Source organism: Notamacropus eugenii, chromosome 2 (genome assembly GCF_028372415.1).
Source record: "Notamacropus eugenii isolate mMacEug1 chromosome 2, mMacEug1.pri_v2, whole genome shotgun sequence".
NCBI lineage: Eukaryota > Metazoa > Chordata > Mammalia > Diprotodontia > Macropodidae > Notamacropus > Notamacropus eugenii.
This window is the reverse complement of record NC_092873.1, coordinates 478649394-478673312: the sequence shown is the minus strand read 5'-3', so window position 1 is coordinate 478673312 and position 23919 is coordinate 478649394. Positions and strand designations below refer to the sequence as shown.

The window sequence follows — 23919 nt, the reverse complement described above, 5'->3', positions numbered from 1 at the left end:
TGCTATGGTACAATTGTATAGCCCGATAGATAGACTTATCCTTTTTTTTCCTGAGGAAAAGAAAATAACCCTTATCTTCCCCATTCCAATCCCTCCTCATACTGACTCTGACAAGGCTCTATCAAAATCCAAATCTCTTGACCCAGTGAATGAGAAAAAAAAAGTCTTTTGCAGGGCAAGATGACTTCACTAGAGAAGCAAGCAGTGTCCTAGTCTGTCTCCAGGATGTTAGTAGAATGAGAGGAAGGCATCGAGTGTGTGCAGGGATCACCTCTGGAGGACCGGCTCACCTTCCATGGAAGCTGACAGAATGAGCACACTGGAATCACTGCTTACTCAAGTAACTAGGTTAGGGCTTACCTTCAGGATTTTTTCTTTTTTTCTGGTGTGTGTCTGTAGGAATAATAATGATAATGTCTAGCACTTATATAGCACTTTTGCAAGGTTTGTAAAGGGCCTTACAAATATTATCTTGTTTGATCCTCACAACAGCCCTGGGAGGCAGGTACTTATATTACCCCCCATTTTACAGATGGGGAAACTGAGGAAGTCAGAGTTACTTGCCTAGGGTCACACAGTAAGTGTCTGAGGCTGGATTTGAACTCAGACCTTCCTGACTCCCAGGCCCAGCACTATACTCACTATCTTGCAGCCTGGGAAGAAGTGACTGTGGGGTCCATCAGCAGCCATCCTAAAAGCCTTATGCTGCAGTAACCTGGACCCCCTCAAGACCCTTCCTGAAAGCAAGGCCCAACATTTTTGAATGACTTTATTTCTGCCTCTATGCCACTCCCTTGGGTATCCAGATGTTCCCCAAATTGGTTGCTCCCTGTCCTGGGTTCACACTCACTTTGTCAAACATAAAGACTTTATTGATTTGGCCTTTGAAGTTCTTCAGGACAGAGTCAATGTACACACTGGAATCCTGGATGGCTTGGCCAATATCATCGGCCGTCTCCTTCCCTTTAAACTGCAGGTTGACAAATACAATTGTTGCAGGTCGAAGTTCAGATAAATAACCTTTCAGCTGCTTGTCATCAATCTGGAAAACAGGAGCCAAATACACGTGTCTCTCAAGCAGGCTGGCCACAGGCATGCCCCCCCTTAGAGACTGGTTATCAGACTGAACTTATCTCCAACAAAGCTGCCCTTTCTTGAAAGTCCCTGGTCCCTCTAAGGCAAGGCTCAGTAGAGATGCCCCATCCTGCCAGAGGCCTTTTCTGAATCCCCCAGGTCCTAGTGCTGCTGCCACACTGAAATGATTTTGTTTTTACCCCCACCAAGTTGTGAATTTGACAGATTTAACGCTATAATAAAACTAAATTCAATGGTGGCTTAAAGTAACAAAATTGTGAAACTAACTTAAAGTAGGTCACACACACACACACACACACATATCCTTATTTTTTGATGCATGGCTATTTTTGCCTAATAGAAGGCAAACCCCTGATGGTCAGGGCCCTTTCATTTTTATATTTGCATTCTCAGGGCCAAGCAGAGTACCTGGCATAGAGCAGGCAGTTAACAGAGATCTTTTTGAATTGTATTAAATTGATCTGAACTAGAATCTCACAATATGTGGAGCTAAACATGGTGGACCAACAGGGACCAGGTAATAGTTATGAAATTGAGAGCTAGCATGGGGTAGTGGATGAGAAAAGGGAGTTGGAGACTCCTTGGGTTGGAATCCCAGCTCTTACAAGCTTTGTGGTCATGGAATAGTCACTTACCCTGTCTAAGCCTCAGTTCCCTCACATGTAAAGTAGAAATATCTGTCCATGCCCATGGCATTGGGAGAAAAGGGCTTTGTAAACCTTAAAACATTTTACAAATGTGAGTGGTTGAGACTGAAAGCAGCATAGCGCCATAAGAAGGAAGGAAACATGTTAATTGCCTACTGTGTGCCAGCCAAGGCAATTTATAGCACCGTGGACTGAGTACTGGACCTGGAGTCAGGAAGACATGAGTCTGAACCCAGTCCCAGACATCTAACCTCTGTTTCCCTCAGTTACTTCAACTGAGGAAAACAGGGCAATAATAGTAACAATCTCCCAGTACTGTTGTAAGGATCACAAGAGAGAGTATTTGTAAGATGTTTGGCACAGAGCATGTGTTTAATAAATGCTTACTTCAAAGGAAAGAAATAAGCATTTATTAAACAACGTACGTATACATGTCTATATACACACATAATATAGATGCATGAAACAACACATATGCAGATACAGACAACATACATACACATATGCATGTTTGTGTATGTTTAAAAATATATTTAATTTAATTTAGATATATATTTAGTCTCTGATGAGACTTAAGTGGGCATATAAATATGTGTATATTCATACGTATATATATATACACACATACACACATATACACATATACCTACGTGTCTATGTATTTAAATGCATACATACACAGATGTATGTGTGTGTGTGTGTGTGTGTAATTTCATTTACATGACATCAGAATCTTGTGAGATTCTTATAGGCCTTATCACTGCCAACGTAGAGATGAGAAGACAGAGGCCATGACTTGCCTGTGGTCACATCGCTAGTTACCCTTAAGGACAACATTAGACCCCAGCTCTCCTCCCTGTGTCTGGGAGGCTATGCTATGCTGCTTCCCTAGCTATAGGTATCAGGACTGGTAGTGGGGGTTTGAAGCATCAGGCCAACCTGTCGTCCCTCAAATTATACCACGTCAGGGACTGCAGACCTGTGGTCTTCTTGCAAGTGGGCAAATGAGATGCATCCTCCTCAAGAGAGCATATGCCTGAGGGACAGGACTCAGGAAATGTTCATGGAAGGGTGGAGAAGCAGCAATGGAGTGATTCAGGGGCCCCAACACACATGGAGAGGACTCAGGGTTCTAATTGCCTAACTTCCCTGATCTCAAAGGCTAAAGCCAATTATCTTTCCCTAACCTATGAAAGGAAAAAAAAACAGGTTCTGCCATTCATCTCTGAAATTCCTCTGCTGTTTGGGTCACAGAGAAACCATGTGACTTCTACCCCTTTTCTGATTTCAAGAGAATTATTTTCATACTGGTTCTTACGATCTTTTCAAATGTTCAGGGTCAACAAGCTGAGTAAAAGTCAGTGACTACAGTGACTGAAATACCTGCTTCAAAATACTTCTCATGATATATTTTTGTAGAGAGTTTTCCAGGTGGGGGTCAGACTCCAGAGTAGAGGCAAGTCTCAGAATGTCTAAGAAAGAAGAAAGAGGTTGACTTTGGAAAAAATCTAGGCAGAGCAATTTTTGTTAAAAATAAGCAACATCCTCAGTGTGATATGATTCTGGAATGACATTTTTCAATGTGGCATTATATGAACCCCAAAGAACCATGCTGTGACTGTATTCTGAATTGGAGGATCCATTATAGAGCCATACCTCCCCCAGTACTGTGAAGTTTCCATAAGTATCGACTCCTCTAGTCCTACTCTGGAGCTCCCTGGTGGCATGGAGGTGACTCTGGGGTCATGAAGCCCAAGAATAAGCAAGTCTTCTTATGCCAGAAAGACGTATGGCACAGTTGTGGAGAAAGAGTAGGTTTGCTTTCCAAATGTCACTCTGGGCTCAAAAGGCTGTTTGCAAAAGACTCATTCTCGGTGGAGAGTGATGACTCAAGACCATGGCCTCTCTTTTTTCCAGCTCTCATCAACTCTGCCTGTCCCTCATACAGGTGAGAATCAGTGAGAAATCAGTCTCCATCCATGAGAAAGTCCTATGCCAATGGTCCTTATAGTCAAGGGAAACACAAGAATTCCATCACCAGTAGGCTGCCTACTACTTAAGGAATGTTTTTGGCCATGGCAACTCATGAAACAAAGAGAAGGATGTTTCTCTCGAGGCCCCCTTTTATGTCTGCCTTGACTGAGGCAAACTGGCACAAAAGGGAAGAGTTTTTAAAGCATAATTTATATGATGCTTCTAAAGATATCAAAGCAATCTACATGTGTTGACTCATTTGATTCTCACCAGAGTCTTGGGAGGTAAGTGCCATGATCACCCATTTTACAGCTGAGGAAACCGTGGCAAACAGGTTAAATGATTTGCCAAGGGTGACCCAACTAGTAAGTGTCCAAGGCAGAATTTGAACTTGTGTCTTCTTGACTCCCGATACAGCACTTCTATCCATTGTGCTACCCAGCTGCCACCTGTAAATATTAACTGTTAGGATTTTGAAGGTGAGATCTGCATCAAGTTGACATGCCACTGAAGAAAACTGAATATCTGTCTGAATATTCTCACTATGAATGAAACCAGAAGATAGATTATATATGGAATTTGAAGTTAAATGAAAGGCTGGTTCACAGATTCTCCAGGGAGAAGAAAGTAAAGGTGTTGAAGTACAACATGATTCAACTGTTACTGATGGGGAAAAATAGCTTGTTATAGAAATATTTAGAAGATTTTTCCATTCTTTATTGCCTTCTTCCAGTTTGATCCTTAAATGCTTTTGAGGGGCAGCTAGGTGGTGCAGTGGATAGAGCACCAGTGCAGGTATCAGGAGGACCTGAATTCAAATCTCACCTCAGACACTTGGCACTCACTAGCTGTATGACCTTGGGCAAGTCACTTAACCCCAATTGCCTCATCCTGGGTCATCTCCAGTCATCCTGATGCATATCTGATCACTGGATTCTGGTGGCTGTGGAGAAGAAGTGAGGCTGGTGACCTGCATAGTCCTCCCTCACTCAAAACAAAGTCAAGTGCAGGTCATGTCATTATTTCTCTGGTGGCATGGTCTTCTTCAGCAACAAAGGACAAACATACCTAAATGCTTTTGAAAAGAGTTGGTTTAATAGGATCTCTTACTGTTTTCTATAAAGTCATTATTCTCTCTACTACTTTTCAAAGTTCTATGTGGCAATACTACATCCAGTTTTCTACCATCCTCTCTAAAATTTTCAAAACTATTTTATATTGTAAATTAGGCTGATTATGTCTCTGCTAGAATAGCCTTCAAGACCCCATAGTCTGCTTCATGCTATAGTTTGGCACCACAAGAGGACTCTTGTGAAAGAAATGCTAGTGAATACTTTATAATGTTGGGTGGCATTTGGGTTTAGATTTATCAGCAGTCCAAAGGCAACCAGGAACTCTACTTGGAACACTTGGTCACTTCATCTTAAAATGAACATGATGAGCAAATATTTACAAAAAGACCCTATGAAGATAATTGCAGGGCATGTGCCTAGATCTTTTGCAGAGGATGAAGAAATAGAGAAATTATATGAAGAGCTCAAGAAATCTTTCCCAAATTAATAAACATACATTTTAACATTTGGTGGCTTCCAAGGTGATGCATAAGGGAGGACAGAGAATAAATTTTAGAAAATATGACTCAGAATGACCGTATATAATAAATGGCTTCGTAAGGGGTTGGGAGGTGCTAGATATAGTAAACACCAAATAACATTACAAAAAAATGAAATTGTATATTGAGAAAGAAAATAATTGGTAACTAATGTGGCACAGTGAATAGAATACTGGATGTGGAGTCAAGAAGACTCATCTTCCTAAGTTCAAATCCAGCCTCCAATTCTTACTGCCTCTGTGACCCTGAACAAGTCACTTAATGCTATTTGCTCAGTTTTCTCATCTGTAAAATCTGGAGAAGGAAATGAAAAACCACTCTAGTGTCTTTGCCAGGAAAACCTCTAAAAGGAGTCACAGTCAGATACACTAAAAACAACTGGACAACAACCATGTGAGTATAATTTTCAAATTAGTTATTTGTGACAGACGATCAACTTGGTAGAGAAAAGATTGAAATCAATACCAAATTAGAAGAAAAATAAATGATCTGATATGGTACACATTTAAGGGACTTCAGTCTGACCTATTTAAATACAAGCTATTGATGCCTAACAATGGGAATCTGATAAAACAACAGACATTGACACAGATGATCACCATCTTCCACAAAGAAGAGGTAAAAAACAAAACCATAACGCAATCAACAAATAATCTCTTTGCTAAGCAGAGAAATAAGCAGACTGGTTTACAAGATAAATGAGCTTGGAAAATTTTACAGAGGATAGTAGAAAACTAAAAAGTCTCACCTCATAAAACTCTGAAAAACAGAAGAGAGAAAAACAATTTTAAGGAAAATTGTAAGAAACTTAATTAAACTGACTCATCCCAAAAGCATTTAAGGATAAAACTGGAAGGACAACAGATAGCTGAATAATGGAAATCACACAAATATTTCTATATTAAATTACTTTCTCCATGATTGCTAATGTGGAGCAGTGAACAGAGTACTGGATGTGGAGTCAGGAAGACTCATTTTCAGTTGAGTCACTACTTATAGGCTCCAATATCATCTCCAATTTGCCATATTAGTAAGTAGAACTGAAACTAAAGAAAATAGACAGGAAGAACAATTGTACTACCCTAAGTCTATTTGGAGGAAGTCCATGGTGGAAGGAACGTTTTTGTGGATAGAGAGGGATTGATTCTTAAGTCATCTCAAACAGGAGAACATACTAAATGCAAGAGGAAAAATTCACAGACCTAATTACAACCCCCCCCCCTCATGAGAAAACATCAATAACTTTTGACTTATCTATCTTCTTTCCCATTTATATATACGTAGAACCAACATATATATTGAAACATCTTTGAAAATATGAGCTAGGAAAGTGTAGATTTTAAAAAATAATATTCTAAATCTAAGTCCTATGGAAATGATTGTAGAAAACTGAAAACAAAGAAATTAATTTAAAAAAGAGAATAACTCCAAATAAATACAATAAAATCCTCAAAAAAATAATATTCTACAACAGAATACATATTTATAGTGATGCAACTGATTTATAGATGCAGAGAATAGAAGATCCCATTATATTTATTGTGTACCAAGGTACCTAATGGCATCTAGTCTGTGTCAATTCTACTACACCATTAGGTCTGCTTAGATCAGAGCCATGGTCAAGCCAGAATTTGCTGAGTGGTTCAGGGTTCCTTTCATTTCCATTCTGTGAAACCAAACAATTGCAGTGACACCTTGGTGCACTCATTATGACCTTCAATGAGCATCTCATGAATGCTGAGAATGTCAAATTGTTGCAGATGGATTCAGCACCTTTCAAAGAAAGTACCCAACCCCAATGCAGAAATGTAATCATGTGTTTATTATATCATTTCTTGGTAAACTTTTTGGCTTGGCTGATAGGTGATATCCTGTTCCAAGGAAAAACTATACACCTAAGGATGGTGGCAAATTCTTCCTGAAATCTATTCTTATCCAAAACCAAGATCATGGGGAAGAGGCAGTACCTGACTTTCAGTGGCATTCCTTGATGCCCTAATACTCCTTCAATCCATTCACTTAACACTGACCAATATAAGCCTAACTTGACCAATGGTAGTGATGGCAAATTAATTACATTTGTAAATTAATTATACTGCACAGGGAGATATAACTTACTTTTGAAAAACATTTTTCTATTTTGAAAAATGTAGCAATTTATATAGGAATTATCATTCCTAGTTACTACTTGGGTGCCAATTCCTAAATGATGCCATTGTGATCCTTCACCAATGGGAAATTAGCATTTCCTATCCTCCAAAATTACTTCTATGCTTTGCACATATTTTATGTTTGCTTATCTGTGACATGTTGTTTCTTCCCAGTCCAGTGAAAGATTCTTGAGGACAAGGACTACTTGACTATCATTTTAGTCTCTATATCGTCACTATCTAGTAGAGAGTGTGGCACATAGTAAACCCAGCATTAGAAAGACCAGACACATCATTTGAACCAAAATTTTAAAAATCACCATTACTATCTTTATTTTCTTTGCTTTATGGATTAAAAAAATGCAGTTCATCAATTGATGCAGGTTGACCCTTTGAGGTATTCTTAATTCTGGTCATTCTTTAATACTTATTGAATTGAATTGAATGTTTCATTGCCAGTCCCCTGAAGTCCAGATTGGTCTTTTGATGATTCAGCATGCATGGTACAATGGAAAGAGTACTGGCTTTGAAGGTGAGAAATCCAGGGTCAGATTCTGCTTTGGACACTTACTCCACCTATGACTCTGGGCAACCACTTTCCCTCCTTGGGCTTCAGTTTCCTCATCTGTAAAATAAAGGGCTAGGCTAGATGGCATCTGAGGCCCCTTCCTGCTTCAAATGTATACTATTGTATGTTTCATTCTCCTGCTTTTTCTCATTTTGCTCTGTATTAGTTTATAATACCCCCTTTCAAGTATCTCTGAATTCTCTATATCAGTTCTTACAGCAGAGTGACAATATATTACATTCATAAACTCTAATTTGTTCAGTCATTCCCCCCACTGATGGGTACTATTTCTATTTTTTTGTCTTTTCTTCTCTCTAATTTTTGCTCCCCTAAAAGTTTTACAATAGATATTTTTATTCACATGAGACCTTTCCTCCTCTGTTCTTTATCTTCTCAAGGATACATGCCTAGTAATGGTATCTGTAGGTAACAGGGCATGTTTTGTTTATGACATTTCTAGTACTGTTGTAAATTTTTTTCAGAATGATTAGACCAGTTAGCAGTTCTTTCAACCAGGTGGTAGCATGCCTATCTCTCCATAGGTTTACCATTTTGACATTTTATCATCTTTGTCAATCTTATGCGTGGGAGGTCAAATCTAAGAATATTTCAATTTGCATTTTTTTCTATTCCTATTGTAATTCTTCTCCCAGGGGTGAGGTAAGACTGAGAGGCTCAAGTTTACTATATTTTTAGAACAGAATAATTCCATATAAGGATATAAAACTGTGTAGTACATTACAGTCTCAATGATTGGATAAAGTTTACCTAATTCTTCAATGTCTTCATTTCAAAAGGGATTGGTTAGATTTCATGTCTAGAATGTAAGATCATATTCTCAGCTAATGAGAATAATGGTCAGTGGGGGGGAGGGACTTGCATTAGGGTCTATATAAATCACTGCCTTTTCTTTGTCTTCGGCTTTCCTACTCCAGGTGAACTGCTGTAGGACTGTCCCGATTCTTGAGAATCTAGTAAATCAACTTTCTGTCATCACTTTGAGAGGCCTCTGAGTAATTGATTTATGTAGGGACCTGAGCCATCCCACACAGTTTGGGGGCTCATTGTACTGGGATCTAGGGCTTTTCAGAAAGACGGCTGGCAACTCAGTTCAAAGACTGGCTGCCCATGGGGAGATTCCCCCATGGTCTTTGAAATGGGGTCGCCAGACCTCCCTCTCTGCAAAGTAACGACCAAAGCAGAGGAACTCAGTGAGAACAGAAAGAATAGAGATAAGGACTCCAAAGACTCCAAAGCTGTGAAGTGTGTGAAAATGCCAACCAGTTGGTGTTGCAGGTTGCAATCAGGCAACTTGTACGCATACGACCCGGCGGTAAGCATGGCGGGGGGGGGAGCTTGGGGGTCAATTCGTTGAGTCTTAGACAGACTCGGGGAGAAGGTGATGACTCCCAACCAAATTGGTGGACTGCAGGACCCCAGGGTGAAGGGCCCCCCAAAAAACGTTTGCTGGGTGACTGTGAGTGGGGGGCAACCCCCACTGAGAGCTAACAAGGGAGCTAGAAAAATTTGTTGAGTCATAGACTCGGAGGTGTTGGTGACAACCCTTGTCCAAAAGAATGGGGAAGGGGCAGTCCAAACCCCACCGAGCTTCAGAATGGAGTCAGGAAATACCGGTAAATAGTCCTATGGGAAATCAATTACAGAATTGGCATGAATTACCAAAATATAGAGGAAAGGACAAGAAGAAGATGATTAAATATTGTTGTTTCATATGGGGTGAAAAGATATCGGAGGAGGAGGCACAATCTGGCCCAAATATGGTTCCTCCGAGGATTGGGTTTGCAAAAAAATTTAAACCTATATGTACTATTCTATTCTGTTAAATGTTTTGTCTGTATATGTTGTGTTGGTATTTCTGCGTGTGAATGAAAGTCTGTGTGTCTCTGTTTTTATCTGATAAGATTGTAAATTTAGCCAGCCAGCCAGCAGGAGCAGAAAGGCTGAGCAGAACTGTCCTTGAAATTACTGTTACTCCCCTTCTTCAACCTCTCCATATTAGTTTCAGAGGGGCAGAGGGACAAGGAGGGAGAGAAAAATTATTTTACTGTTCAGTTTATATGGTTGGTAACAGCAAGTAAAAGAATGTAGGAGAAGTGTCAGGTTAGGAATAGAAAGAAATAAGTTATGTGCAGTTTCAAAGTGGCTTGAGGGAAAGGCAAGAGAATTTAAGCAGGTAGAGATGATGAGAGGAGCATGGGTACTGTGTAATCAGAAGGCTTGGAAGAAGTACAAAAGGGAGGGAGGGAATTTATCTTTTTCCCTCAGACCAAAGAGGCATGCTAGCAACCATTTAACCATTTCCTGCCTCACCCAAAAGAAGAAATTTTAGTGTAATAGGAAATAACAGAAAGTTAATTGAATTCATTCTGGTTGTATTTGGAATTGTGAATAGGTGAAATGCATCATTCTTAATTTAATGTTTAAGATAGGTTGGAATTTATTAAAGTTTGGTGTAAGTAAGCAGAAGATTAGAAAGTAAAAGAAAATCTCAAGTAAGCAACTTAGAGCTGAGAGTTTTGAATTTAGGTTTAATTAGATCAATATATTTGATGCCAGGCAATGTATTTAAAGTAAAAAGATAATAAGTTTAGGTTTTTCTTTTTCTTTGCAGAGTGGGAGGGTCAAAAAGGGGTGGCCTTGGGAATCCTGGCACAAATAAGAGGAGGGCAGAGACACCCAGTAGCATTTCTGCCAAAAATGTTAGATCCAGTAACAAAAGGATAGGTATTTGTTAGATGCAACATTAATCTAATGTAACTGTTACACAATTTTAAATTTTGTAATTTATTACATATAGATTGGGGTTTCAAAAAGGATGTGAGAGAAATTTGATAATTTGAAACTTACATTTGGTTATAAAAAAAGAGCTGAATAGGTTAATGGCTTCTTTTAAGTTTTAAGTAAACTTAAATAAGTTTAAATTTTTAGGTAATCCATCTATATATTGTATTAGAAATTGCATTGTTAAGTTAATTAATGAATTGGTTAAAAAGAGCTGTTATGATTTTTTTTTTGTAAGAGTTTCCTTGTTGTAGCATTCTTATTGAGAAAATGAGAAAGCTTTATAAATGTACATGTATATATATATATATATATATATATATATATATATATATATATATATATATATATAGGTGTGATTTTCAAGCCTGTTCCATCTGAGGATGTATTATGTTAAAAGTTTATTTCTGCTGTTGAAAAGGAAATTTTAGCTAAAATTGTTTTTGCCATGAATCAAGCATTTACTCTAAAGTTATGTTTGTAAAAGAAAGTTTATGGGTACTTGTGAAAAGGCTTTGGGTTTAGGTCTTTTCTTGTGATTTCTGTCAATTAGTTTCAAGGGGATTGTGATAAATTGTAAACTGTTCGTAAGAGAGGAAGTATTTGTTGTATTAAGAAATACTTTGTAAAATCTTTTGTATGGGTTTTTGGAAAGCCTACCTATCCAATTTGTATTTGTAAGTTACAAAAGTGGGAAGAATTTAGTTTCTCTAATAGGATATGAAAATGCAATTGATGTCATCTGAAATTTATTGTTCAGGTTCCTAGCTAAAACAATTTGTTATCACTTATGAAAACTATGTTTGCCATTTGTAATTCTAATGCTAAAACCTAAAGCTGGTACACTGTGTGTATATGTGGGGGAAAGAAGCAGTCCTCAGGCTAGTAACAAGTACAGACCCAGAAGCTGAGAAGATTGTATATAGAACTTGCTTTGGCGAGAATTTGAAAATGTATAAGAAATGATCTTCAGTGATTGGCTTTTGAGGGCAAATTTGAGATCTAAGAGGTAAATAAAATCCTTGGGAACATTCTTTCTAAATCTAATGGTAATAAATAGATATTGTATCATTGTTACATAGAACAAGACTGGGATTTAAAGTTAACTGTAATTGTATTTTATTTACAGGGGGATTCAGGGAAAGGAATCACTCACAAAAAAAAAAAAAGGGGGTGGCCCCAGGTAGTCTGGGAGCTCCAGGAATGGTCTTGATGGGAGCAGCCAGTAAACTGGAGATTTGGACTGATAGAATTAAGAGTGGGAAGTAGAATAGACTTGGGCATAGTGATAGAATGGACCTTAGGAGAGCTGGTTCACGTGGGAAAAACCAAGGAGTTTTCAAGGTGAGGTTTTCCAGGGCCTTTAGACAAATGGGACTAAAACTCTTTTGGGGTAATGGATAAAGGTCCCAACTTGGAATGAGATGTTTACAGGTTACAAAATGATGTAAAAGCAATTAGTATTAAAACAATTAACTGAATTAATTACTGAGACTAAATCAGAGACATCTTCAGTTTGGGAAAAAGAATTTCAGTCTAATTTTCTTAGAGGTAGGTAGCCTCTGGTAATATTTGGCGTTGAAAGTTAAATGATTGTTTTGATTTGAATTCATTACATGAACATAAAAATTCAAGTTAGTGTTTGAACTTATCACATGTGTAGCTCATTCTTTTAGATTGAGCAGGGTTAGAAAGGGATAAAGTAGTTTGGGAAACAGATATAAATCTATTAGAGCAAAGACTTATGATTGTTATTCAATCAGGAACTAGAACATGTATAGAAAGGCATGTAGGCTACTTAAGACCTGCTTCAAAAGATGTTCCTTGGCCAATGTGAAATTAGTCATGTCTGAAACTGATTATTGGAGCTTGCTATTTTAAGATTTTTGTGGGACTATTAACTGACTGTTCTTCTGAGTCTAACTCCAGGTGTGGATAGCAAGAGAGGTGGTCTGAGACACTGATCCATGATGCCAGTAAGCCTGTGAGATGCTGGTATGAACTGCAAAAAGGTGATCTCATGGGAAGGTCGGGAGAGCGGCTGTTCAGCCTGGGCTGAGGTAGGATTCTCCTGACTCAATTTCCCCACTGACACCTGGTAGACTTTAAGCCTGGCTGAATGCCAGTTGACAATCTACTCCTGCCTGGAACTGACATGAAGTAAGGGAGATGTTGTTTCCCTGCAATGTCCCTACTCTTAATGGCAAATTCCTAAAATCAAGAGTTTTGTAAGTAATAATACCAGATCTGTTGAATAATAGATTGTTGGTAGGGGAACATCTGAGGTTAAGTCTAAAATTAAGCTAATAGGTTTAGGACTTTAGACCAACAACAATAAGTTAGGGTCCTTTAATTCTTAGTAATAGTGTGGAGATGATTAGGGCTTGTGAGACTAGCATGCATAGTTATTATTTTGTCTTAGTTGGTTAATGTTGGAAACAAAAAAAAATGGTTTGTGGACTATATTGTAAATGCTTTAAAAGAAGCATCACATGATCAGAAGTTGGAATTGTTTTATGATGTGATATGCACTGTGTTAAAAATTATTATTTATTGTATTTATATAAATACTGGAGCCTGGTATTGACTCCTTAGTGAAATCTCATCTTCCTAATGAGGGAATGAATAATGACTTACTGTGAAATGTAGAAGCTGCATTTTAATGTGAATTTTCTTTTCTTTTAAAAAAAATGACAATTTGTCAAAGTTTCAATTTTGATTTTTCTAAGAGTGATAGGAATGGTAATCTAAGATGGTATTAAGTTCAGTTTTGTAGGAGAGTGGACATCTGGATCTCTACAAGAAGATGAAGAGAAGAAGATGCTGAGATGCTGTGCTGAAGACTGTTTGAAGGAGCATCCAGATCAGAAAACTGCATAAGATGATACTTCTCCCCAGACTGCTGTATGAGATGGAACCTCTAAATGGACAACTCATTAATTTACCTTTCCCTTTGAATCTCTGTATGAAGGGAAGGATTCATAAGGGAAAGAATGTGAAGGGGTCATGACGATGACTATTTGTGGAGCTGCATATATATGAATAGTACTAAGAATAACACAGAATATAAAGAATGGGTATGGAAGTGGGAGAATGGGACACATAGGATGATGTCTGATACTTTCTGGAGTGTAATCAATAGAACTGGGGAGAATTATCAACATTGTATATGGAAGAGGAAGCAACAACTATGGAGATGTAAGTCAGAGATCATGAAAGGAGGAAGTACTTTCCGGCTGTGGATTATAGGGTAAGACTGTTTCTAGAGGAAAATCCTGCTTTGAGAGGACATTATTGGATATGTGGACAGACAGCTTATACTCACCTTCCGTTAAACTGGAGGGGTGTTTGTTATATTGGATTGGTGAGACCTAAATTCTTTTTCTTGCCTGAATCAGGGAAACAGCATCTGGGGGTTCCTCTATATGATGATCTAGCCAAAAGGAAGAGGAACATTGACACCTCCCTCACTCAAACTGGAAATGCAAATGGGTGGGGTGACACTTGGCCTCCTGAGAGGATAATCAGAGAGTATGGGCCTGCAACTTGGGCTCAAGATGAGAGTTGGGGTTATAGAACCTCTATATATCTATTAAATAGACTAATAAGACTCCAAGCAGTAGTTGAAATTATTTCCAATCAAACAGCAGAAGATTTGGACTTATTGGCCGATCAAGCCACACAAACTAGGGAAGTAGTACTGCAACATGGGTTGATCTTAGATTATTTACTTGCAGAAGAAGGGGGAGTTTGTGGAAAGCTCAATTTATCCACATGTTGCTTGAAAACTTGATGATAATGGAATTATAGTGAAAGATCACCAAAAATATCAGGAAGGTTGCTCATGTTCCTGTACAAACTTGGAACTCCCTTTTCAATACGTCTTGGTGGTCCTGTTTTGAAGGGAGCTGGTGGAAGAGATTACTGTGGTTTGGCATCATAGCAATTAGTGGTATCATATTACTTCCTATTTGTTTACCTTGTTTGATTTCACTTATTACTAAAATAGTTAGAAATTCTCTAAAACTTGCTAGAGTAGAAGAAAGGACCGAAGGAGCCATTCGGTTGATGATACTAAAGAAGGAAGGATAGGCACCTGTGGAGGCAAAAGACAGGAATGATCCTGATTGGGATGAGGAGATTAATAGACAGTGTGAGATCATGTTACAGAACTGTGGTTGAAATATCCGTGAGAAGTCTTCAGGTTAATAAATAAGAGGAGGGATTGAGTGGGATAGGTTTAGTGAAGACTTCTCAGATTGTAATTCTTCTCCCAGGGGTGAGGTAAGACTGAGAGGCTCAAGGTTACTATATTTTTAGAACAGAATAATTCCATATAAGGATATAAAACTGTGTAGTACATTACAGTCTCAATGATTGGATAAAGTTTACCTAATTCTTCAATGTCTTCATTTCAAAAGGGATTGGTTAGATTTCATGTCTAGAATGTAAGATCATATTCTCAGCTAATGAGAATAATGGTCAGTGGGGGGGGGGAGGGACTTGCATTAGGGTCTATATAAATCACTGCCTTTTCTTTGTCTTCGGCTTTCCTACTCCAGGTGAACTGCTGTAGGACTGTCCCGATTCTCGAGAATCTAGTAAATCAACTTTCTGTCATCACTTTGAGAGGCCTCTGAGTAATTGATTTATGTAGGGACCTGAGCCATCCCACACACTATGGATTAGGAGTGTTCTTATTAAAGAACTTCTTAGTAAAGATTTTTAATCATTTCAATTTAATTAAAAACTGTTCATGCCCCTTTGCCAGTATTAAACAGAACCTAATATTACATATGCACTTAATTTTCTTTTTGCCAGGTTGGGAAAGTTTACTTTTTAAAATGCTTTATTTATTTTGTTAAATATTGGCCAATTACATGTAAAAATTTTAAAGATCCATTCTTACAATTTAGAATTCTAAATTCTCTCCCTCCCTTCTCCATTCTTGAGAAGGCAAGCAATTTGATATTGGTTATACATGTGGAGTCAATATTCATTAATTATTGAAAAAGTCCTTCAACTAAACAAATATTTGTTAATCTAAATTATGAATCAAGGAGTTCTGTACCTTTTTTTTCAGACCTTGAAGGACTGATAGGGTTTGATGGATGTAAAGGAAGGGTAAGGCATTTGAATTAGAGGGAACAAAATGAACAAGATGGAGACTGACTAGAACATGTTCACTTTGGTAGAACTTGGCTGGCTGCAGTGGAGTGTGAGTGAGAGGTGAAGTTGGATAGGTGATAAACGAATCACATTTTGTAAGACATTAAGACCTTTAAACTAGATCAGACAACAGAAGGAGATTGGATTCAAGAGACCTTTTCTGCCATTAACTGGCTGTGTGAACCTTAGCAAGTTGTTTGACTTATCTAGGTCTTTATTCAATTCAATTCAACAAGCATTTGAGTGTTTCCGTTTGTCAGACACAGGTCTAAACGCTAGGGATACAAAGACATAAATGAAATAAACTTTTACCTCCAGGAGTCTAGATTCTAAGGAACAGCAACAAAGGAGGAAGATAAAGACATCACCAATGAATAAAATAAAAGTAAATATAAAGTTGTTTTTTGGTGAGAGGTGACAATAACAACCAGAGGTTGGGTTGTTGCAGGGGAATGAAAGCCTTGTTTATCTTATCTGAAAAATGGGGTAATTGAACCAGATGACCTCCAAGATGGCTTTCCAAACTAACAATCCATGAATCGATGAGTCCTTGGTCTAAGATAAGGTCAAGGGCTACCAATCCCTGGTCAATTGATTGACTCAGACTCTAGCTCCCTCTAATGCTCCCCCCCTTCCCCCAATACATGTTAACAAGCAGAGATCTATAAAGGAGTAAATTAAATACTGTACCCTTCTTCCCTGGACCCAAACCCCAAGAATTTAGCTTTGAAAAGAACATTCAGTCTCACAACAGAGAAGGGGTGGTTGGACATTAGATGCCTGGGGATTAACTTCCCTGAACGATGCCTCCAGTTATGAGCTCTCCCATTACATTCTTTCTTGGAAGGACAGCTCTACAGTTTTCTCCCCTGGGAGAAGAATAGGATTACTCTAAATAGCACCAAGACATACCTGGCGCCATTTGTTAAAATTGCTCTGGCTCCACCACTTCCAGACGGTGTAATTTCAGACATGGGCCCTGACTTCCTAGAAGGCATAGGTGTCCACTTCAGGGTTCCATCCCTCTTCCTAGGCACATATTTTGCAGTTATTCATGAGTCTGCTACAACAGAGACAGCTGGAGCTTGTCACAATTTCTTCTCCAGAATTCCAAATCCCCATGCCTCCTGGTCATATTGTCTAAAATGTCCCTGAGTATATCTCTGAAACTGGGTTTCCAAGAAGATGGCATGGACATCCTCTGCATGCTTCCATGTTTGTTCCTCTGGGCAATACGCCTCCAGCCGAATAAGCAGTGAAACCATCTGGAGATCTTCTAAGAGTTTAGGATTTCCTAGACTTCATAGTCTTACCTCTTCTCTGTGTTGAATGCTGGGCATTACATCATTTCTATTGAAAACATGAACTTTAAGTAGAAAATCATTCCCTAGATCATAATCTCCATGGGAACAGAATGTTAAAATCACTATGCCCGGGAAGAGATTAGGAGCTTAAACTGACCTTCCTTCCCACCTTAAAAGAATGAGTAATATAGGAAGCTTAGCTTGTCACATGACTCATTACCGCCTATTTTTCTAACAGGATCTGAAGGATAAAGGTAATTCGTCATCTCTATTCTAAAAAGCATAAAAGCAAACAAATTAAATACTGCCAAGCAGGCAACCTCCTAACAAGATACAAGGGTCTATTTAATTTTTGTGCCTTCCTCAGCACTTCAGCTATCACATGATGGCTACAGAGTAAATGTTTATTGAATTGAATTAAAGATTGATTTGCAAAGTAAGGTGGATCACTCAGGACATCAGCAAATATCTTCTTCTGCAGTTTTTAGAAGGCTGGCCTGATGCCCCAGGCCCACGTTGTTCTATGGTGGCTTCTATGAAGGAATGTTTCCCAAACTTGGCAGAAGAATAATAGCCAGACTTCTGGGGGGGATTTTCAAAAGGAGCACAAAGTAGTGGAAAGCTTGCCAAGACTTGGCTTTGAAACCTGTTACTTACTATCTAGTGATGGCAAGCAAAGTAGGATTTTTTGCTGTTTTTATTTTAGTATAATCAAGTGCCTCTGACTGAATCTTGCCTTTATCAACCAAGAGTCTTTACTAAGAGTTAAGTACCAAAACAAGAGTTTCTTTAACTAGAAACAATATATGGATTTGTATTGTTAATTATTTTAATGTGATTAAAGAAGATCTTTCCCACCCATTAATGGGTCTGGTAAGAATTGTAGGTAGGCCCACACCTTTTGTTAATGAGGCACTGATTCTCAAGAGTTGTGATACCCTCTGGCTCTAAAAAAAGTATTAAATACTCTGAGGGTGAGATTTTACTTTGGGGCATAGTTTTGGAAGAAGGTTTATGTTCCAGATGAGACCCTGGGAAGCCATTAAGCAGCCCTCTCCCACTTTGAAAACCCAGATGTTGGTGCTTCCTTCCCTGGTAATTAGGTACGTATGGTCTCAGGCAGTTGTCTGTCTGTTGATTTGTGATGTATGTATTGCTTACTGTCAAACAGTGGAAGCTCTGTCTGTTGATTTAGATTTCTCTGTATTTTCTCTAAAGTTCAGGGTGCTGACTTTCCCCCCTGAACTAAGTGAATGACACATGTGCTTGATTAAACGGATTGTTGACTCCTCAAAAAGTTGCCTTTCCTTTTAGAAAAGCAGATGTAAGAAATGTAGAAAGTTGGAAATGTAGATCTAAGTAGAGGTGTTCCCATTTGAGCCTCGCAAAAATGAGTGGCAGAAACTTGGTGATACAGGAGGGGAAGAGCCAGTGAATGCCATAGGGTGAAGACACAAGTTCTCCAAGCAGGTTGTCACTCAGTAACAGAGCTCAGCAATGATCCAGAGCAGCTAGATGGCACGATAGATAGAATGTTAGGTCTGAAATCAGAAATATCTGAGTTTACATCTGACCTCCAACAACTATTAGCTGTGTCATATTGGCCATTTAACCTCTGTTTACCTCAGTTTCTTCATCTGTAAAATGGAACTAATAGTATCCCCTTATCTCCCAGGTTTGTTGTGATGATCAAAAGAGATAATAATTGTAAAGCACTTAGCACACAACCCTCAGCACAGGTCCTTAGTACACAGTAAACCCTATATAAATGTCTGCTATTGTCATTACCTATTAATCATCTACACAGGGTGGAGAGGAAGCCAAGTTTCTTTAACCCCATGAAAAGATGCCCAGTGCTAGTTTTCATAGTAACTGTAGGACTGCCCAGTGCCAGGGAGCAGGAGCTGCCCTCCTGTGGTATAAAGTTCATGGTATGTCAATAGCTGTTCTGACACTGCACAGCTGCTCCCAAAGCTGGGCTGACTGGATAGGATTCTGCTGCCTTGGTGGCAGCTGGAGCCATTGGAAGTTCTTGAGCAAAGGTGTTGAAACTGTATTTTAGGAGGATGAAATGGCAGTGGTGCTTAAGGTTTATTGAAAGAGGGAGAGTCTAGAAGCAAAAGGAGCAGTAAGGAGGTTGTTTCAATAATCTAGGTATGTGGTGAGGTCCTCACCAGCAACATTAAGCTGGTGGCCAGGGGAATGCAAAGGAAGAGATGGCTGTGCCACTAGATGCAGCCAAGGCTATTCTCAAAATAATGTCCTCTGGACAGTGTCTTTCAACTCTTGGGATATCTTTCTGTTGCCACTGCCTAGAAGCTTTATTTCTTTTTTTTTTTATTTTATTTTTTTATTTTTTTAATGTTTAACAATCACTGCCATACAATTGCGATTTAGAAGCTTTATTTCTTAGGTCTGTGGGTCTGGAGAACTCACCCTGGAAGTCAGGAGACCTGGGTTCTAGTGCTATCACTGGTCCCACAGTCAATGGCTTAAAATACAAACACATTATTTTGTCATGTGATTCTTTATAATCCCTACCCAGCTTACTCCCCAACCTTATGATGAAGCATTCAGTGCATGAGTGGATATGAAAGAGCTTTGAGAAGTTAAAAGCAAAGAAAAGCAAATACAAAAGCAAACAAAAGATGAAAGTGTCCCAGAATGATGTTGTCTATTGCCTGGATTTGAAACCACTGGACTTGGGATTTTGACCTACACAAGTCACAGCTTCTTCCAGTCTTGTTCTCTTTATCTGTAACATGAAGGGGTAGGAATCAATACTCTCTAAGGCCCCTCCTACATCTAAATCCATGACCTAAAGACCTAAACGCTAAACCCTCCTAAAGGCCTTACCCGAGGAATTCATGACCCTCTCCTATCATTTCATTCATTCATTTATTCAGTGTCAAGTAGAACAAGGCACTGTGTTACATATTGGGAACATGAAGACAAAATGAAAGACATTCCTTGCCTAAAGAAGCTTATATTTTACTTGTGTGGCAGGGCATTTGGGGGGAGGTATGGGTTCCAAAAGGGAAAGCATATGCTTATTTGTAGAGAGAAGGAATCTTAACCACTAAGGCATCAGGAAGTCTTCCCATGGTAGGCGACATCTGCATTAAGTCTGAAAGGCAGAAGTGAGGACAGAGAATATTCTGGGCATGTATAAAATCAGTGATAGATTTTGGGGTGTCAAGTTCAGGGAACAGCAAATAGGCCAGTTTGGCCAGGAAAAGGGAGCATGAAAAGGGGAGTCACGTGGCCCAAGCCTGGAAAGGCAGGCCAAAGCAAGGTTGTAAAGGGTTTTAAATGCAGAGTTCATAATTTATCTTAGAGGAAATGGGGCGCCACTGACAATTCTTGGGTGTCTAATTGGTTGTTTGATCAGGAAAGTGACACAGCCTGACTTATGCTCTTTTCCTGGGCTGCCTGTTTCTAACAAAATCCATCTGTAGAGCATGAATGCAGTGGTTTACAACATTATTTTAATATAAGCTGAGGGCATGAACCTCTACCAAAGTCCTCCATCACTGCACAGAAGAGCCAGTAGGCTCTCTAAGCTTGTGTCAGCAGAGTAGATATGCCCTGGCTGGTCCCAAGGGGGCAGAAAAGGCTTCAAAAACAGAGTGGGCAACAACAGTATCCGTGTTTTTTGAAACTCAATCCAACTAAATTCAGAGAGCTTCATCAGCAAGTTGATCTCAGGGCAACGAATATGTCAGCTTCAGAAGTTCTCGGAGACCATTTTCTTTATCACAGAGGTGCTGTGAGGGTAGAGGAAGGACGTTTTCACACCAGTGAAATTACAAATCCTTGAAATATCAGGGGTGGGGTGGGGGGAGAGAGAGAACGGGCCTATGTATAAAGTAAGTGAGCTACAGACACTCGTCAGGGGTGTTCTGGGTTCATATGACAGACCGTGAAATTTTCAGTGTGAGCTTTTACACCTCAGATACTGGCAAATGCTACAAATCAGGGCTTGATTTATTGTCTTGTGGATAGTCTGGATTAAAGAAGGTGACAGAGAAAATGTTAATTATTAATGACTAGATTAAACTTAATTTTGGAAAGCCGGTTGTTAAGCATTTACCAGCATGTTCCTAACACAATGTCTTAATTCTGCTTGACCCAGCTACAAGTAATCCATCTCTGGTTAAATTGTAACACCGTTCTTTGGCTCTGTTCTCCCTTGCTAGTTTATGTCACTGCAGTCCCCTTCTCTAGCCATTCCAAAGACACCCGGTCTCTCTAGTTGAAGGGTTTCTGATTCTGGTAGCAGGGCTTTACCCTCAGAATTGCTCTGATTTTGATCTCTTCTCTTTCCTGCTCAAATCTGTTCAGCTCCACTGAGCTTCCCAGCTCTGGTACTTTGTCACTGCCTTTCTAAGACCTCTACAATGATTACTTTCCCATAGTAGATTTCCTTAGTCCTTAGTCCTTTCCATCATGGAGTCAGCTACTTAGGCGTTCATCTTCTGAGAAAAGACTGACACAGTACATCATCACAGGGGCAAGAGAGCCGAATGTAGAGTCACAGGACTTGAGTTGGAATCCTGACCCTTCCTCTTATAAATCATATGATTTTGGAGAAGTCACCAAACCTCTCTGGTCTCCTAATCTGTAAAATGTGTGTGTGCTTGTCCTTCATTGCCAAAGAAGACCATGCCATCAGAGAAATGATGACATGACTTGCACTTGACTTTGTTTTGAGTGAGGGAGGGCTGTGCAGGTTAGCAACCTCACTTCTCCTCCAGAGTCACCTGACTCCAGTGACCAGATATTCATTAGGATGATGACTGGAAATGACCCGGGATGAGGTAATTGGGGTTAAGTGACTTGCCCAAGGTCACATAGCTAGTGAGTGTCAAGTGTCTGAGGTGAGATTTGAACTCAGGTCCTCCTGCACTGGTGCTCTATCCACTGCACCACCTAGCTGCCCCAATCTGTACAAATGAAAGAACTGGGAAAGATGACCTTTGTATCTTATAGTTCTAAGTTCACAATCACATTCTAGATGGTGCAGTGGATAGTTAGATGGACATGGCATCAAGGAGACCTGAGTTAGTAATCCTCAGACATTTAATAGCTATATGACCCTGGGCCAGTCCCTCAGTTTCTTTGTGCTTCAGCTTCCTTGTCTGTAAAGTGGGCATAAAAATAGCAACCACTTCCCAGAGTTGTTGTGAGGATAAAATATTTTTAAAGCCCCTTGTAAAACTTAAAGTGTTATATAAATGCTAACTATTGTTGTTACTACCTAGTTCATTACTTTGGACCTACCCAAACTGAGAACATCAGTCAGCACATGGAACATGAGTGGGGGGATAAAAGGTTTTTGCCACAGGAAGAGGTGTGACTGCCAACCTGGATGAATCAGAGCCATAGTGAATAAAACATACTTACTTTTATGGTCACCTGAAGGATAATAATCCATGTATTCCATGCATTTCATGAAAAACTCATTAAAATTATAAGTAGGGGGTAGCTTCAAGAAGTTAACCTGAATAGGAGAAAAATGAGACTTTCAATTTTCCTTATAATGAAGAGTGGTCATCCAAGTATAATTCATACCACAGAGGTTTGGTATATAGTGATTGGCATCCTGGAGGGCACAGCAGGTACAACTCAGAGTAGGTACGCATATAACAATAAACACCAGCACTTACTGACAGCTCTAAAGTTTGCAAAACACTTTATATGGATTATTTAAAATGATCAGCTAAGATAGGCATTATTATTCCCATTTTACAGATGAGGAACCTGAGACACAAAAGGGGTAAATGATTTGCCTGTGGGCAGATAGCTAATAAGTGTAAGAAGTGATATTTGAACCCAGAAATCAGAAAGGTGAAGGGGAATCACTTAAGCCGTTTAGTTAAGATAACAATTTTCAGAATAAAAAGGTGAGGTTGTGAGCCTAGGCTATTCTAGGTAAAAAGTGACAATAAAAATGAAAATATGTCACTTAAGGACCTGTCTTGGAGAAAGGTAATAATTGAAAGGCAGCCAGTACCAGGCTCATCATTGCCTTGATCAAAGTCTTCCAACCTCCCTGGCAGAGCCTTTAATCCAAGGAAGTAATTGTGGGTTTCAAGTGGCCACAGATCTCCTAAATACGTTTCCTTTTATTTTGTCTTTATCAATGTGTTGTGATGGGAACAAATGAGTCCAAGCAAGTTTCTATTCCTCCTTTTGGAACTCTTGCATATTGCATGCCCATTTATTATTCCTCTAAGATTTATAAATATCTGGATATAACAGAACAGGTTTACTAAAGATGATCCCTCTTAGCAGTTCTCTGGGGGAAAGAACACCGAATCTGGACAAAATTTTACAATTATGGAAAGCTCTCTAATCCCTTCAGTCTTAAGTAGAATAAACCCAGTGGGATGTTATGGTTGATTGATACGAAGAAGCCCATAAAGCTAAAAACAAGTTCATGGCCACAAACTACAAAGACTCAGGAAAGAAAATCCAAACTCCCAACTGAAAAATGCAAGGGAGAAATTGTCTGCTCCTCCAAATTGGACTCAGTCCATTTTTTTCTAAGCCCCTAGAGGGAGTTAAGTTCACTGATCAGTATCTGTTTTATTTG

General features: G+C 39.1%; 1 protein-coding gene across 5 annotated transcripts in view; it reads right to left on the bottom strand.

Moving 5' to 3' along the window:
• Nucleotides 1-23919, bottom strand: part of ADCY10 (adenylate cyclase 10) — a 142645-nt gene that overhangs the window by 88165 nt on the left and 30561 nt on the right. For 4 of the 5 annotated variants that reach the window (XM_072648724.1, XM_072648722.1, XM_072648723.1 and 1 more), the window contains exons 7-9: nt 22728-22824; nt 3126-3214; nt 851-1042 (exon numbers count right to left, since the gene is read on the bottom strand). In XM_072648724.1, the coding sequence (XP_072504825.1) occupies nt 851-1042; nt 3126-3214; nt 22728-22824 (378 nt within the window). Of the gene's footprint in view, nt 1-850; nt 1043-3125; nt 3215-16929; nt 18128-22727; nt 22825-23919 lie in introns of those variants that run through there. The other variant, XM_072648725.1, reaches the window with a different exon arrangement.